General features: G+C 43.1%; 1 protein-coding gene across 13 annotated transcripts in view; it reads right to left on the bottom strand.

The window, feature by feature from the left end:
* EIF4G3 (eukaryotic translation initiation factor 4 gamma 3) overlaps positions 1-16,188 on the bottom strand; it is a 466,091-nt gene that overhangs the window by 123,932 nt on the left and 325,971 nt on the right. For all 13 annotated transcript variants that reach the window (XM_039509520.1, XM_039509526.1, XM_039509519.1 and 10 more), the window contains one exon: positions 5,542-6,348. In XM_039509520.1, the coding sequence (XP_039365454.1) occupies positions 5,542-6,348 (807 nt within the window). The remainder of the gene's footprint in view (positions 1-5,541; positions 6,349-16,188) is intronic.

The following is a 16,188-nucleotide window of genomic DNA, read 5'->3' on the forward strand; positions in this document are numbered from 1 at the left end:
TATGTGTCTGATAATTCTGTTCTTTAGTATAGAAAGAAGAAATTTCACATGTTGGGGAAGAAGGACAGAAGAAAACATGCAATTTTTAAAAACAATTTATTTGTGAAGATCCTCAGAGATTTGAAATTTTAGAAATAGTCCTTGTGGAGTTTGATTATTAGGTAGAGTGAAGGTGAGGTGGCCAAAAGCCCATGGTGAATTGAATTAATTGTATGGATATCTCCACATCAGGCAAGTGGTACATGTGATTGCATTTTTGTACAAACATTATACATTCAAACATATACACACACCTTTTAGCACAGTATACGCTGCACACTGGCATACTACAAAGTTGCAATATGCAATCTATTATAGTTATTGTTACATTAATGACATTAAATGTAAATTACTCACCCATTTGCCTGGAGAGAGAGATTTTGTTTGTTTGTTTTTTTAATGAGTAAAGTAGCATTACTTTTTCATTATTATGCGAGTAATGTTTGTATCTGGGCTGGTAAATTTTCATGATAATATTGTACATCTGGTTTAACAGTAATTTAAATACCCCATCCACCAAGGCTCTCTGTTGCACAACTATCGTTTAGGGTCCAGAAAACCACTGGAGAAAACAAACAAATATATGATGGGCTGGTTTCTATGACATAGTATCTCATGTTCTTCCACTCCTCATTCATAAAGAGAAATGTCAGAATACAAATAAGTAACTACATAATTATACTGGATGAAGTGAGATGTTCCATTGCAACAGAAAGTAGAGTTAAAGTGGAATGTGGAGCACGTACATCATTCTCCATTGCCTTGCATCTTTTAAAGTGATTTATATCTTACAAAGTAGACGTAAAAAATTACCATTCTGGTTTGCTAGCATTTTACAGCCAATTAGCACAGAAAGTCTGTGCCCTTAGAAGGAACCAAGTATTGACATTCTGCCCACTTTGGTGTAGGGGAGCAGTAGGCAAGCATATGCCACACTGCCTTGCAGTATGGCACCGCCTTGCAGTATGGAGGTGTGGATGGAGAAGGCTGTATGAGAGGGACTGGGAAGTTGAATGATGTCCAGGAATTGGTCCTGAGGGTCTTGAACATCTTCTGCCGGAAGGATGAGGGCAGTAGCCATGCAATGGAGCAGGGACTGATATTGCGTGTGGTCATCTGGATGTGAGAGAGATCGCGGAATAAGGGCATCGTCTGGTGACCAAGTGCCTGTAGGGATGGGTGGTTCTGGAGGTGCGGTCAGGACCGGCGGTGCCAATGGAGCAGGAACATCCAAGGGTTCATCCTGGATGGTGGCTGTATGGGAAAGAGATGCACGGTGTGGGCAATGTGTACCACGATGATGCTAGGGGTCCCATGAGGGCCAGTTAGGTCAGGAGTACGGGTTGCCATGCATCGGCAGTGCCTGTGGGTATCGGGACCAGGAGTCAGATGCAGGACTGTAGTCTGGAGGGTGCCGAGGATCAGGACTGTAAGAGCGGGCCTGGGAAAGGGCCATGTCCGGGTCGGTAGATCAGTCTGGAAAGGGAGGAGCTGTCGGCACTGGTGGGACCGATGCTGCCAGGCATGGTGAAGGAGGACGGTTGAAGAGCAAGAGGGGCTCGTCTGTCCTGGAGCCAGTGTAGAATGATGGAGGACAAGGGGTTAATCGACTAGAGAAGGGAGTCTGGAGCACAGCAGAGTATCTGTGAATGGTAGTATAAGTTCCACCGACTGTGTGAGAGGCAATAAACAGCCTGGAGTGCATGGAACTGGGTGCATCAAGCCCGAGGGTCCCAATGGAGTTGACGGTGCCAGGATCGAGGTAGAAGGTGCCGCTGCCAGAATAGATGGGGCCGATGGTAAATGGTGGAATTTGAAGCAGTGTTCTGTGTGCACTCTCTTCGGGCCCGAAGTTGAAGCCAGACCTTCGATGCAGCATGCAATCCCGGTTCTTGTAGAAAAGAACCAATCCCGGTTCTTGTAGAAAATGCATTGTTTTGAGGCGGTCGCAGTCAGGGAGCCGCCCTCGTGCCTGTGCTTCTTATGCACATGGTGGGGTTTTAGTGGGTGCGGCAGTGCTGCATATGAGGAACCCAGTGAGGCACTTACCACCGTGATGGGCATCACTCTGGTGGTTCCGTTGGAGCCAGGTCTTGTTGAGCACGTGGGCACATTGCCTCCTCCATTAAAAAGTTACAGAGATGACGTTCATGAGCTGCTCAGGGCCATGATGGAAATGAGTGGCAAATGGAGCAGCAGGAAACTATATGGGCTTCACCCAGGCAGTAGAGGCAACAGGTGCGCTTGTCACTCACTGAGAAGGAGCGAGGGCACAAGGTGCTGGCTTAATGGGACCAGGACGGGAAGGGTGGAGAAATCCCCAAAGGGAAAAGACCAATAAAATAACCTAACTATATTCTAAGAATGTACAACTAACTAACTAAAGAGGAGGAAAATGGGAACTATATATAGTTACAAAGGGTTGAACAGAATACTCTTAGGTGACTAAGAGCACATAGGAACAAGGGGTTCCAACTGTGGCCATGTTCCAGAGGGAACTGGAGCGGCGTCAACCCGCGCAGCATATTAAAGTCTTGGATGCGCCACGTGCCGATACATGATGCGCGCGGGGGGGTCAACAGACACTACTACGAACAGTTCCGGCTCTGGTGCATAGTGCGCATGCACACCAGCATCTGGAATTCATATAAGGACCAACACTTCAAAAAAGAATCAGAACTTCAAGAAAGGTTACACAAACCTGAGAAATACTTTTTTCCATATTCCTAAAAACATTTTTTCAGAGACTGTGTTGGGCTATTTACCAATAATGAAATTAAAGCATTAAAATTAAAATCTTCATAATAAAAAAACAAAATGTTGTATATAAAAATTTAGAGTTTAAACTGTGATACATCTAAAAGCAAACTACAATCCTATAATTTAGGAGCTTATCATTTAAATTGTTACTTACACAAGTAGTCCTATTCCACTATTGACCCAATGAAGAAATTAAATGTGTGTTATGAAGTGGCTTAGACTGAGAGAAGACTGTTACTGCAAGAGCAATGAAAAATGTAAAACAGAAGGCAGAAGAAAATTATTAACTGAAAAATATCTGATGTTATACAGATGGTGAAGAGCCTGTTTAGATCCAGCATGCAAATTATTTACAAGAATATGGCATCATTTTCCATCATCTCACAGAAGTAATTTAATATCAGAAAATAATACAGTAGATGTAATTAAGTAATGCCATTACACATTTATAGATGCATTTGTGAAAGGACAAAATATACAGAGAGAGAAAATCATAATAATTTTTTCCTGTTCAAGTTCACTTTGTCTCTGTATATAACAGGTTTTAGAACCCCTTAGGAACTTCTGATGCAGAGGTAGTCAATTGTTTTTTGTCATGGTCCACATTTCTTGGTCAAAGTACAGTCAAAATGCAGACTCCAGAGAAAATAATATTAAAAAAACAATAACAATAAGTAAATAAAAGATTTCAGGTCTGTTCTAAAGTCTCTGGAAGTCTGGATTTGGCCCATGGCCCACCTATTGACTACCCCAGTTCTGATGCCTAAAACTTGAAAGCTGAAGTGGTCTATCTGCAACTGAAACTCTGCTGAAAGTAGCAGTAGGACCAATGCAGGAGGAGAGGTCTAGAAGTGAAAGGTAACTACTGTAAGTGTAATGAAATTACAGGTACAATTTTGCCCACGGATACTTCACTGTATTCTAATGGGAGCCATATTTGATCATCCAAGGGCAGAATCTGGCCCTATAGTTTCGGGCTAGCAGACTTTAAAATAATTATGATTTGGGAAAAATAATGTGTAATATCAGAAAAATCTTTAAATTTTTCTCATTTCCTCTTGTCCTTCAATAACAAAAAATGAACAAACTTTTTCAGTTTCATGTAAAGAATATTTTACACAATTAACACCTCCCCTCCCCCCAAAACACACACACAAACTTTGCAGTAAGCACTGTTGATTAATGGAAATCACACACTTAGGTGCTTTAGCAACATTTGGTCCTGTTAACTATTAAACAAACCTATGCATAATATTATACCCAACATTACTTTAGAATAGCTAAATGCAAATCATCCACTGATACACAAATTTTTCACTCTTTCAGAAACAATAACCTTCCACATAAAATGAAGCAAATGCAGCAAATAAAAAAAACTGGGTGAACTAATCTATTTAAATATCAGGGGGTAGCCATGTTAGTCTGTATCACAAAAACAACAAGGAGTCCAGTGGTACCTTAAAGACTAACAAATTTATTTGGGCATAAGTTTTCATGGGTAAAAAACCTCACTTCTTCAGATGCAACTTTAAGGTTAGAACCACAAAGTTCTTATAGGAAAGTTTAAACCAAATGTAGTTAACAATTCTGGGACAAAAATGCAGGCTGTAGAAGTAATTACAGAGGTTTTGCATCTAATTTCTGGATTCCAAATCATTCATAAACAATTTTCAAGCTTCCTGGACTACTATGTATAGTTTTGGTTTGTTTTTTTAAAATATAGGAATATTGAAATATGGTATAACAATAAAGTCTCTTGAGCAGGGAAGATCATTTTGCTTACGTGACAGGGTATATTGTAACATTGCTTTTGTAGTGTCAAGTATCAGAGGGGTAGCTGTGTTAGTCTGGTTCTGTAGAAGCAGCAAAGAATCCTGTGGCACCTTATAGACTAACAGACGTTTTGCAGCATGAGCTTTCGTGGGTGAATACCCACTTCTTCGGATGCTTCTTCATCCGAAGAAGTGGGTATTCGCCCACGAAAGCTCATGCTGCAAAACGTCTATTAGTCTATAAGGTGCCACAGGATTCTTTGCTATTGCTTTTGTAGTGGAAATGGATGCACTGTTAATTAAGTTAGGATGGGTAGATCTAATATGTTACACTTGGCATTTCAGCCATCTAAAGCACGTAAGTGTCCAACTCATTTATCACTTTCAGAAATATCATTTTTTTGACATTGTTGTCCAAAATGCAAAGCTACGAAATAACTTCCTCAGAAGGTTCACTCTCAAGAATTCAAGGACTGATGAATATTACAGTTGGTTTTGGTGCAGGATGACAAATCAAAAGGAGCTGAATGTTCAGCCAGCTAGCTGATGTTAGAGAGGAGAGTGACGTCTTTCAGGTTTCCTGGCTGGACACACACTGGGTGCAGTTCTGTCCCCTGCCCCCATTGAAACAAAATAAACCAGTAGCTGATATGAAGTGAACAAATCCTAGGATATATTTAATAAATAACACATTCTTATGGAACAACTAATAACCTATCACTTATATGAAGATCAGAGTTACATAGTATAACAAACAGTAATAACCTCATTAGTTTTCCTGGATGTGCTTATTAATTAAGGATTAGCATTCTCTGATTAAACCAGTGGTGATTTGGTACATGCTAGATGCAGGGGTGGGGACAGAGGGAAGGTGAAGGAACAACATTGATTAAAAATTGTACCCAAACAACCCCCCTTTCCCTCTGTCCTCAAGTTTAATGCATGCTGGACCATAATGTCAAGAACTTACGTGGTACAGGGTTCTTCCTGGAGATTAAATTCTGAGACTCTGCATTCTCCTCTGGTTGCCCATCTGCTTCCACCTCTTCTTTCTTTTGAGTATCTTTTACAACTTCATTAAGGGTAGTTCTTCTGCTCTCCTCTCCATGTAAATCTCCCTGAACAGCAGGGAGGGAAATTGGAGGAGAAGGAAGAGGAGGAGGAGGGGAAGGAGGTGTTGTAGTGTTAACAGCAGCAGAAACAGGAATAGGAGGAGTAAGAGGAGGAGAGGGAGAGGTGGAAAGAGCAATGGAAGATGGTACACTTTCCACTTCAGCAGGAAGGCCTTCCAAAATCTCCAATTCAACAGTCAATGGTGCAACTTCCTGTTGAACTATTTCTGCTATGTCGTCTGTAGCAGTTACTTTTTCATTAACTCCATTAATTTCATTAATTAGATTAGTACTAGCAGTCACTGGAATATCACTAGTTGCTACAATACTAGGCTCCTTGCACGTATCAGCATCAGCCTCTTCTGTTGGTGAAAAGTCTGATTCTTCTGTGCAGGGTGTGGCATTGGATATAGGCATTGTTTCCTCTTTCGGGGAAGTTAGTTCACATCTCTCCTCTGAGTTAGCTGTGAATGCAGATTTACTAGAAACAGCAACAGCAGCAACAACAACTGGGTCTGGCAATGCAGCAAGAGGAAGTTCTGGTGGGGATTCCATTGAGGCAGTCTCAGATGTCTGGCCAGCTTGATCTTTTTTCTCCCCACTAGGCTCTGGTCTGAGGACTGGAGAAGGAGATTTTAATACTGGATCTGGTTTTGGTTTCTCGTCTACGGAAGAAAAAAACCCAACATTACAAGGACAGATTAGTTTACCATTTAGTTTTAACTAGCCATGCTTAGGGTCCTTTTAATTGCCCCACCCTGTGTTCTGTCCATTATTCCAGGAGCTCCTTAGAAGAATTGCAGACGCAGCAGCTAACCTTTACATCTAAAGTGAGAACCAAGACTCTCAGAGAACTTTCATATTTAATGGACAGTTGAAGTTTTAAGAACAAAAGTCTTTTCAAGAAATCATCCTTCTTTGCAACAAAGCATACTTAGAAACCTTAACTACGGAAGACATGTTTGTTAATTTTGGAAACCTACAGAGGTTTTGTTGCTCAAAACAGGACTCTTCTTCATAAAAATGACAATGGCCACACAAAAAAATGTAAGTTAAATGGAAGAGGACAGAGCGGGTTAGTGGACGGAGTGTAACACTGAGACCCAGGAACTAGAACATTCTGAAATTCATTCTAAACATGAATCACTCTGTGGCCTTGAGCAAGTCACAACTCTAGCTTTCTCGGTTTGTAAAATGGGAATACGACTCTGTGCCTACTTGACTAGAGTGTTGGGATGATTAGTAATTTGTTTATTTTTATTTTTTTTATCCCACAACAGTTTTGAAATTCATTTTATTTTTAAATTCTATGAGAACAATTTTGCTAGTGGATGGTCCAGAGGTTTGGTCCCAGAGGGGGGAATGGGTTCTTGTACTTGATCATCATCCCCAACAGTGAAATGCAAACGCTGGTGCACATTCATTGGTTTGCACCAATCCTCCTGTTTGTTTTTTTAAAGTTCCAGGCTAACTCACCTAAAGTGAAATTCATTTATCCAGTTCAAAAATTTATTTTATAATGCTGTTTGCTTTTGAAAAAAATGGATGCACATGTACTTATATAGAAGACATTTTTACTGTGACAGCTATCAAATTCAGATCTCCGTTTGCCATGGTGCATGCAGTATACTCATGAAAGAATACCTGGTGCTTTCTCATGTTCATGGTATTATAAAAGCAGCTTAAAACTATGCAACAAGACTACACTGTCCATCTAACCCACAGGCAACCTGTTTAGCAAGCCAGACACTGGAACTTTAATGGTTCTGCCTAAGTTTAAATGAGACTATCACAGGACAGTTAACTTGGTCTGTTTTATTTGCACCAGATAACTGGTAAGGAAACATTTAAAGCCATTTATTATGTGGATTAAATATGACTTGTTTTGCAAAGTACAGCATACTTTTCTGTCTGTAAGCCAAACCAACTGTCTTTACATGAGCAAATTTACATATAGTTGCAGTACACAGATAAGAGTTCATAAATAAAATTCTACCAAGTATACAATGCATAGCAAATTTTCAAGTCATCAGGATTCTCCACCCATATAAACAGTGTGGCGGGTAGCGATAACCTTCACCAAAGATACGTCTCTCGAATCTCAGCAATAATCCGACTGGTTCGCTGCAATGCCTTTAACCTGTCAGCTGCCTCCTTTCTGCGCTGTGCCATGTCCTCAGATTCTGTCAGAAGGTCATCTAACAACAAGGATTTGTACAGCTGTCCAACTAGCTTGCTCTGAAGAGTGTCTTTCACATGATTCACCAGAAAATGCATCACCGCCTTTGGCACACTGTCCTGAATGTTCTTCCTGACAATAAGCAGGGGCGGCTCTAGACCCCAGCGCGCCAAGCAGGCGCGTGGGGCGGCCCTTTCCCGGGGGGGCGGCATTTGGCTCCGGTGGACCTGCCGCAGCCATGACTGCGGCGGGTCCCCTCTTCCCGCGGCTCCGGTTGAGCTCCCGCGGGCATGGCTGCGGCAGGTCCACCAGAGCCGCGGGACCACGGCACCCGCCGCAGTCATGCCTGCGGCAGGTCCGCTCGTCCCGGGCTCCGGTGGACCTGCCGCCGGCATGCCGCCGGGAGCTCAACCGGAGCCGCGGGAAGAGGGGACCCGCCGCGGGACCGGGGAAGGGCGGCGCAGCGCACCGCGCTGCTTGGGGCAGCCTACTTTCTAGAGCCGCCCCTGACAATAAGGAAGTAGGATTTGATAAGTCGCTCAATCACTTTGCAGTCTCGTTGCTCACGGGAAGTGAGTCTGCGTGCAACAGCTACAGGCACATCCAACAGGTTTACAGCATGGCCTTTTTGAGGACTGGCAGGTAGGACTGTAACTGGTTTAGATTTTTCCTCCATTAATAGCTCTTTGGCTTTTGAGGGTTTCAGCATTCCTCTCCAGTTGCCTGTTCCAAGTTCTTGAGTCACATCTCCCACCCCAGGAGCAGCCTTGTCTCGTGGCACAGAAGGCGGCAATTCTCAGGCTAACCTGTTACGCCTTTGCTCCTCTATGTTTATTAGCTCACAGGCATCAGCAAAGTCAGGAGGCTTCGTGTTGATATAAGCTAACTCAATGGCCACCAAATTATGAACCATTTCATTTATAACTGGTAGCCTCTTACGCAGAAGACTGGTCACTACTTCAACTATGGTATCATGTAGTTTGGGAAACCTCAGCAATTCCTGTGTACTGTAATTGCTACAATGTTGGATAAACAATGTTGGATGCAAAACACAGTGCTATTATTAAGAAGTGAGATAATTTGACAAGTAATAAAACAAACTATCTTAAGTTTTTAAATTCCTCAGGCCTTCAGGATATCAGAAAAGACATATTACACTCTATCCTTACACTTTTGTTTTAAATTCTAGCAGTGAAAAATAAAATTTATCCCAAGAAAAACTGAAAATGAAGGGGATATAAGTATGGCTTCCACTGAAGAGAGGTTCTATTTCATTTTGAGGTATGCTGGTGACAGACATCAGTCTGAGTTGGAAAAAGTGAAGTGAATTACCTTATCATAATGCATTATTTGAAATGTGTGGTCCTTATGGGTATTCACTGTGGTTGCACATGCACTCTATGTGCCTGAGACAAAAAGATTTTTCAGTAGCAGTTGGTCCACATCTGTGCCCTACACCTCCTTGTGCTCTGAACCAAGGGCATAAAGGGCACCAACCACCTCTCCAGTTTCTACACTACAGTGAATAAAGTGAGGCTTCATGCAGAGGGGATGGAGAGCAGGTCATGAATACCCACACGGACCACACAGCTCGAACTCCAGTTACTATAATGTAAATAACCTTTCCTTTTGTTTTTCAGTGCTTGTCCCTAAGGGTGTTTACTGTGGGTGACTCCCAAGCAGTACTCATTGAGGAGGACAGTTTGAGGAAGTATGTTACACCACAGATAGATTGTTGAACCAAAGGAGGAATCCATGGATGAGGCTTGATCAAGGACATAAAGTCTAGTCCCATGTCTCTGCTCTACAGATTTCTAAGAGGGAATTCCTTGCAGGGAAGCCACCAAGGTGGCCTGTGCTCTGGTTGAGCAGCCCTGATACCTGTGGGGAAAGGACTCTATGAGCTCGTAGCAAAGGAGGATGTAGCACAAAATCTATTTAAAGGGTCTTTACAAAGAGACGGGTTTTCCCTTCATTTGCTCAGTAATGGAAACAAAGACTTCCCAAAGGACTCTGTCCTTTGCAAGTAGCAGGCTAAAGCTCTGTGAATAGAATCTTCGGTATCCTTGTTGATGTGGAAAACAAGTGGATTCTGGGTGGAAAAAGAGGAAGTGGACAGTTGTTATACCGACAAAACTACACAGGATCTTTTCAGGGGGCAAGACAAAAATGCCACATTATAACAATTTGATTTATGACCAATAACTAATATTTTAATCCTTATACACACACATTATACCTAATACCTATACACACACACATCCATCAGATGTTCTGCAGCTGCTGCATAGTTACCAGTCCTGAATATAGCTTGAGTTCGTGGCTTGATTTTGCAGCTTGGGTTCGTAGCTTGTGGCGGCTAACTGGCCAGGAAAGCCGGGCACAAGGACGAGCTGGGTCTCTGCTGGGCAGGCACCGATGCCCTTCCATGTTGGCAGCAGAATGTTACTCTTCAAAGTCTTCCATCTCACCCATCCTTTTTGTAGGCTTTAGTTTGAATCGAGAGTCTACAGGTCTTGCTGTGTCACGCTGCCTCTGGGTTTGGTGATTGATCACCCGTCAATTGCAGACTTGACTTTCAGCCTCGGACCTAGCTTTGATCTTCCTTCTATTGTACCTTTTCTTTTTAGGGTGGACTCTTCTTACTTTGTTAGGGCTCTTGTCTGCATCTTCAGCCAGTGGTGTTTGAACTTTATTTCATCAGGACAGGCTGGGGCTGGAGGTTGATTCCATCATTCATACATACCTCATTCACACATCTAAACTAAACTAATAAGATTACAGCAGGGTTTGCAAAAATGAAGGTTGGAGGAAGCTTTTACAAAATGGAGTAAGTGTTTTAAAATGGGGTTTGAATTACGATATGGCAAACAGTGAACAGAAGTTACAATATAGACAAGTGTAATAAATGGTGAACAGAAGTTTCAATACTGAAACAGTGCAAGTCTCCATGATTTAAGCAGGAATTGACTGATAGTGAAACTTACAAAGGCAGCTGACTGAACAGCTATGGCTCTTAACAAGCATTTTTATTGTCAATTAGCCAGTTCTTGGGGTAACCGGTTTTATGAATGAATGCTGTTTCATTCATAAAACTTTACTTATGAAGTTACATTAATAAAGTGAAGAATTAAAAACAATTTCATTCATCAGTTCTACACAATTCAAGTCAAATGAAAATCAGAGTGAACCTTAGGGATGAACTAGGGATGAAATCTCAAGGACACTTAATCACTGTGAAAGATTAAGTAGGGAGAGTCCACCATGAGGGCCCTGAGCTCACCCATTCTCCTGGCAGAAGTGATTGCTGGTAGGAAGGCCATTTTCATAGAAAGGTGTAAAACAGAAGAAGTGGCCAAAGGTTTGAATGGCAGGTTCATAAGCACTGACAGTATCGGGTTCAGGTCCTAGGCAGATATAGGTTTTAATACCAGGGGAAAGATTCTGATGATACCTTTTAAGATACTCAGAGTTGTAGGATAGGTGAAAACAGAGCAGTTCTCCACCAGGGGATGGAAGGCATTAGTAGCTGCTAAATGTATGCATAGTGAACTAATGGAAATACACGATGCCTTTATGGAAAGAAGGTAGTCCAGAGGGTCCTAGGTTCCTCTGGAGTTAAGTGACATTGTTGACAGCAGAGGGAGAATGGCTTCCATTTGGAAGTATAATGCTTCCTTGTAGAGGATTCCCTATTTTTATTAAGGATGGATTAATTTCTTCTGAACATGATCTATTTGTTGTCCATCCAAAATCTTGGGATGGACTTGGGATGGTGTAAAGAGCTGCTTTTGGGCAACTACATGACAGAGTATAACAGTTTGGGAACTACACTCAGGGACTAGTCTAGCACCTCTATTCAGTCACAGATGGAACAAGACCAAAACCATTCTACCACTAGGAGAAATAATTTTTACAAAACTATTAAAAAGTGGATATTTTGAAATACTAAATTTATTCATTATGAATCATGAAGAAATAAATGAGATCTCAAAATGCTGGAATAGCCAGAAGTAATATGTTTCCGCACTCCTATCCAGAGTGACTTCACTGTGCTTTGCACTGCTACAGTTCTAAAATTGAATTATGTTCCCTCAGAATAAATATAGAATTAGATATGACCAAGGATAATGGAAAAATTCGTTACCCAACAATTTCCTTTCTGGGACTGATCTCTCCTCCAATCAGAGACACGCAAGCTAGACTTCTTTTCCTAAAATATACAAGATGCAGTTCAGACTTGTCCATGAGGTTCCAGGGCTCAGCATTACTTCCTGTAGGCAGGCTAGGAGAATAATTTATTCCTTTAGAGGAGTATCCCATCTTGTTTAGGAGATGCCATAAGCCACGCTGTCAGGTTCAAATAATAGAAGGGGGCCCTGATATAAGAGAGGAGATTTTGTCGGGATAATGAGAATGACCATAGCTTCCTCTTTCTTGATCTTTGGAATTACTCTTCCTAGTAGCAGAAGAGGAGAGAAAGAATATAGAAACAGATTCAACCCTCCTTGAGTCAAAGCATCTTTTCCCAGTGATTTCTGGTTTGCTTTTCTGATGAAGAAAAGCCTTATTTTCAAATTTTGACTGAATGTGAACAGGTCCACCTTGATTCAGGGACTACTCTGAGTTGTTTACCTGCCGATAGCGTAGCCAGCTTGCATTTGTGTTGCCCTTTTATGTGGTTCATCTTAAGGGAGGCTAAGTGACACTCCATCCAGGAGAGGATCTGCATTGCTTCCAGGTTTAGACATAATCTCAATATTTTAGGTTTTTGTACATGTTTTTGTGATTAAACCAAGACATGCACTTTTCTCAGGTGATCAGAGAAGTGCTGAACAGCCCACCTGTATTCTCTTACCTCTGTGAAACTAATGCTCTAAATCATCTCAGAGTTTGACCTCACTTCTCTGTGTATTGTGATGTCCTATATGTCCTTGCAACCCTGAAATGCTGGTGTCAGTGGTTAGGATGTTAAGGTTCAGATGGGGAAAGAAGAATTCTATTATTACCGGGAATTCCTGCTTCTGTCACCTAGGGGACTTAATCACACTGGGCAGCATCTTTACTTTTCATTACCTTGCTAGGGAATCATTCCAAGCCCATAAGAGGAATCTCTGAAGTTCTTTCATGGGCACTCTTGCCCATGGAGTAATCGCTATGCATGAGACTAGAAGATCAGGGAGCTGCATAAGACAGATGTATGTCACTTGGTTCTGTGATATCCCATGGATAAGTACTTGAACCTTGTCAAAAACATCCTCTAACTTGAGAGGACTAGAGCCCTCCTTGCATCAATGTTGATGTCTACATAGACAATCTTCAGAGAGTCCCAGAAATTTTCTTTCAGGTTTGTCACAAACCCCAGTGCCTGAAGAGCACTGCCAGAATTACTTGCTACAAGGTCTCTTGGGATCAGTTCTGATGACTGTTGTTCAGATCCTAAACTCTCCAATCTGGTTATTATCACCTACCAATACCTTCATGAAAACTATGGAAGGCAGAAATACCATTTTGTATCAGCAGTGATGATTTCTGTTGGCAAACCAGAGAATTTTCCAATCACAGGGCCTAACTATAAAAGCGGCCGCCCAGCCAGGCAGCGGCACAGCTGATCGCAGCGGCCCAGGAGCTGGCCAACAGGGCTGCTAACAGGGGAGTTTGAGTGGGAGTTCACAGGGGGAGGCGGAAGGGGGCGGCGCCGTGCTTCCTGTGTTCCCCAGGTAAGAACACCGAGCGAGGCCGAGACAGCAGCAGCCATGAGCCAAGCAGCAGAGGATACACCGAGGATGATAGCATGCAGCAGCTGCGGTATGTACATGATCCTAGCGGGGGAGCCAGAACAGTACTATGTATGCATGAAGTGCCGCCTAATAGAGCTGCTGGAGGAAAAGATCCAGGGTCTAGAGTTGCAGGTAGAAACCCTGATAGAGCATAGAAGGGGGTTTGAGCAGCTGATGGAGCAATTGCAAGCAGTGACTTAAGGGGAAAGCCCAGAGGTACAGGGGGAAGCAGGGGCTAAGGCCAGTGAGGGGGGACTGCCAGACGAGGAATATGGGTGGTGGAAGCATGTGACCGTGAGAAGCAGGCAGGGGAAAAGGAGAGCCAGTGAAGGAGAAATAGAGCTAAGGAACAGGTTTGAAGGTTTGGAGAATGAGGAAGGGGTACAGCAGGTGGTAGCTGACGGTGGGAGGCCAAGGAAAAAGAGAAGAGCGGCCAGTCTAATAGAAAGAGGGGAGGAGTCGATGGAGGCAGCACCAAGTTTGGGCCCAGGGAGGATGCAGGATGGCTTAAGGGGAACCACAAGGGATGGTAGGAATGGAAGGAGCTTGCAACCAGGGGGGACGGAGGATAGGTTAGAGGACCGCACTGTCCCCAGGCAAAGGCAGGTCTATCTGATTGGGGATTCCATACTGAGAAGGTTGGACAGGCCTGTGACCAGGGCCGATCCAGAGAACAGAAGGGTGTGCTGTCTACCGGGCGCTAAAATACGGGATGTGGACCTGCAGTTGAAAAGGATCCTAAGAGGAGCAGGTAAGAACCCTTTGATCATCCTTCATGTAGGACCGAATGACACGGCTAGATTCTCACTAGAGAGAATCAAGGGAGACTAGGCCAGGTTGGGTAAGACGCTCAAGGAAATTGAGGCTCAGGTGATCTTCAGTGGGATTCTACCTGTCCCTGGGGAAGGGCGCCAAAGGGGTGACAGGATCGTGGCGATAAATAGTTGGCTGAGGGAGTGGTGTTACAAGGAGGGCTTTGGGATGTATGGGCACTGGGAGGCTTTTGGGGACAGAGAACTGTTCTCACGGGATGGGCTCCACCTAAGTAGGGAAGGAAGTCGAATTCTAGGAGGGAGGCTGGCTCATCTGATTAAAAGAGCTTTAAACTAGACATTGGGGGGAGACGGTTGGGAGAGGTCCAGGTACTCTCCACGCCAAATGTATACGTTGAGAGTGAGAACAACAGTATAACAACAGATATAGCCAGAGGGGGACGGTTAGGTATAAGGAAGGGGGTGGGGGGACGGATACTAGACCGACAGGTCATACTGGTTTTACTGTGTTCCTACCAAGTTGGGTGAAAAGGGTGAGAGGAGCCAAACAGCAAAAATTAGGATGTTTGTTCACCAATGCGAGAAGCTTAGGTAACAAAATGGAGGAACTAGAGCTCCTGGTCTGAGAATTGAAACCGGATATCGTAGGAATAACCGAAACATGGTGGAACGGTAGCCATGACTGGAGTACAGGTATGGAAAGGTATGTGCTGTTTAGGAAAGACCGATACAAAGGTAAAGGTGGGGGAGTAGCATTGTATGTCAATAATGAGGTGAAAAGTAACGAAATAACTAGCAATGCAGTGGATAATACGGAGTCTGTTTGGGCAATGCTCACATTGGGGAAGAAAACTACTAGAGCGTCCCCTGGGATAGTGATTGGGGTGTGCTATAGACCGCCGGGATCTAGCCTGGATATGGATAGAGCGCTCTTCAATGTTTTTAAGGAGGTAAATACTAATAGGAACTGTACGATCATGGGAGATTTTAACTTCCCGGATATAGATTGGGAAACAAATGCTAGTAATAATAATAGGGCTCAGCTTTTCCTAGACGTGATAGCTGATGAATTCCTTCATCAAGTAGTTGCTGAACCGACGAGGGGGGATGCCATTTTAGATCTGATTTTGGTAAGTAACGAGGACCTTGTTGAGGAAATAGTTGTAGGGACAACCTTGGCTCGAGTGATCATGAGCTAATTCGTTTCAAAATAAATGGAAGGATAAACAAAATTGCATCTGAGACTAAGGTTTATGATTTCAAAAGGGCTAACTTTACTAAATTGAGGCAACTATGTAGGGAAGTGGATTGGACTAACATATTTAGGGATCTAAAGGCGGAAGACGCCTGGGGTTATTTCAGGTTGAAGTTGCAAGAGCTGTAAGAGGCATGTATCCCGAGAAAGGTAAAACGGTTCGTAGGTAGCAGTTTTAGACCGAGCTGGATGAGCAAGCGTCTTAGAGGAGTGATTAAGAAAAAACAGAAAGCGTACAAGGAGTGGAAAATGGGAGGGATCAGCAAAGAAACCTACCTTATTGAGGTCAGAGGGTGTAGGGAAGCAGTGAGAAAGGCAAAGAGCCAGGTGGAGATGGACCTAGCGAAGGGGATTAAAACCAATAGCAAAAGGTTTTTTAGCCATATAAATAGGAAGAAAACCAAGAAGGAAGAAGTGGGACCGCTTAAAACTTTAAACGGAGCGGAGATTAGGGATAATCTTGGCATGGCACAATATCTGAACGAATATTTTGCCTCGGTCTTTAATGAGGCTAATGA

This window comes from Mauremys reevesii, linkage group 21 (assembly GCF_016161935.1).
Source record: "Mauremys reevesii isolate NIE-2019 linkage group 21, ASM1616193v1, whole genome shotgun sequence".
NCBI classification, from domain to species: domain Eukaryota; kingdom Metazoa; phylum Chordata; order Testudines; family Geoemydidae; genus Mauremys; species Mauremys reevesii.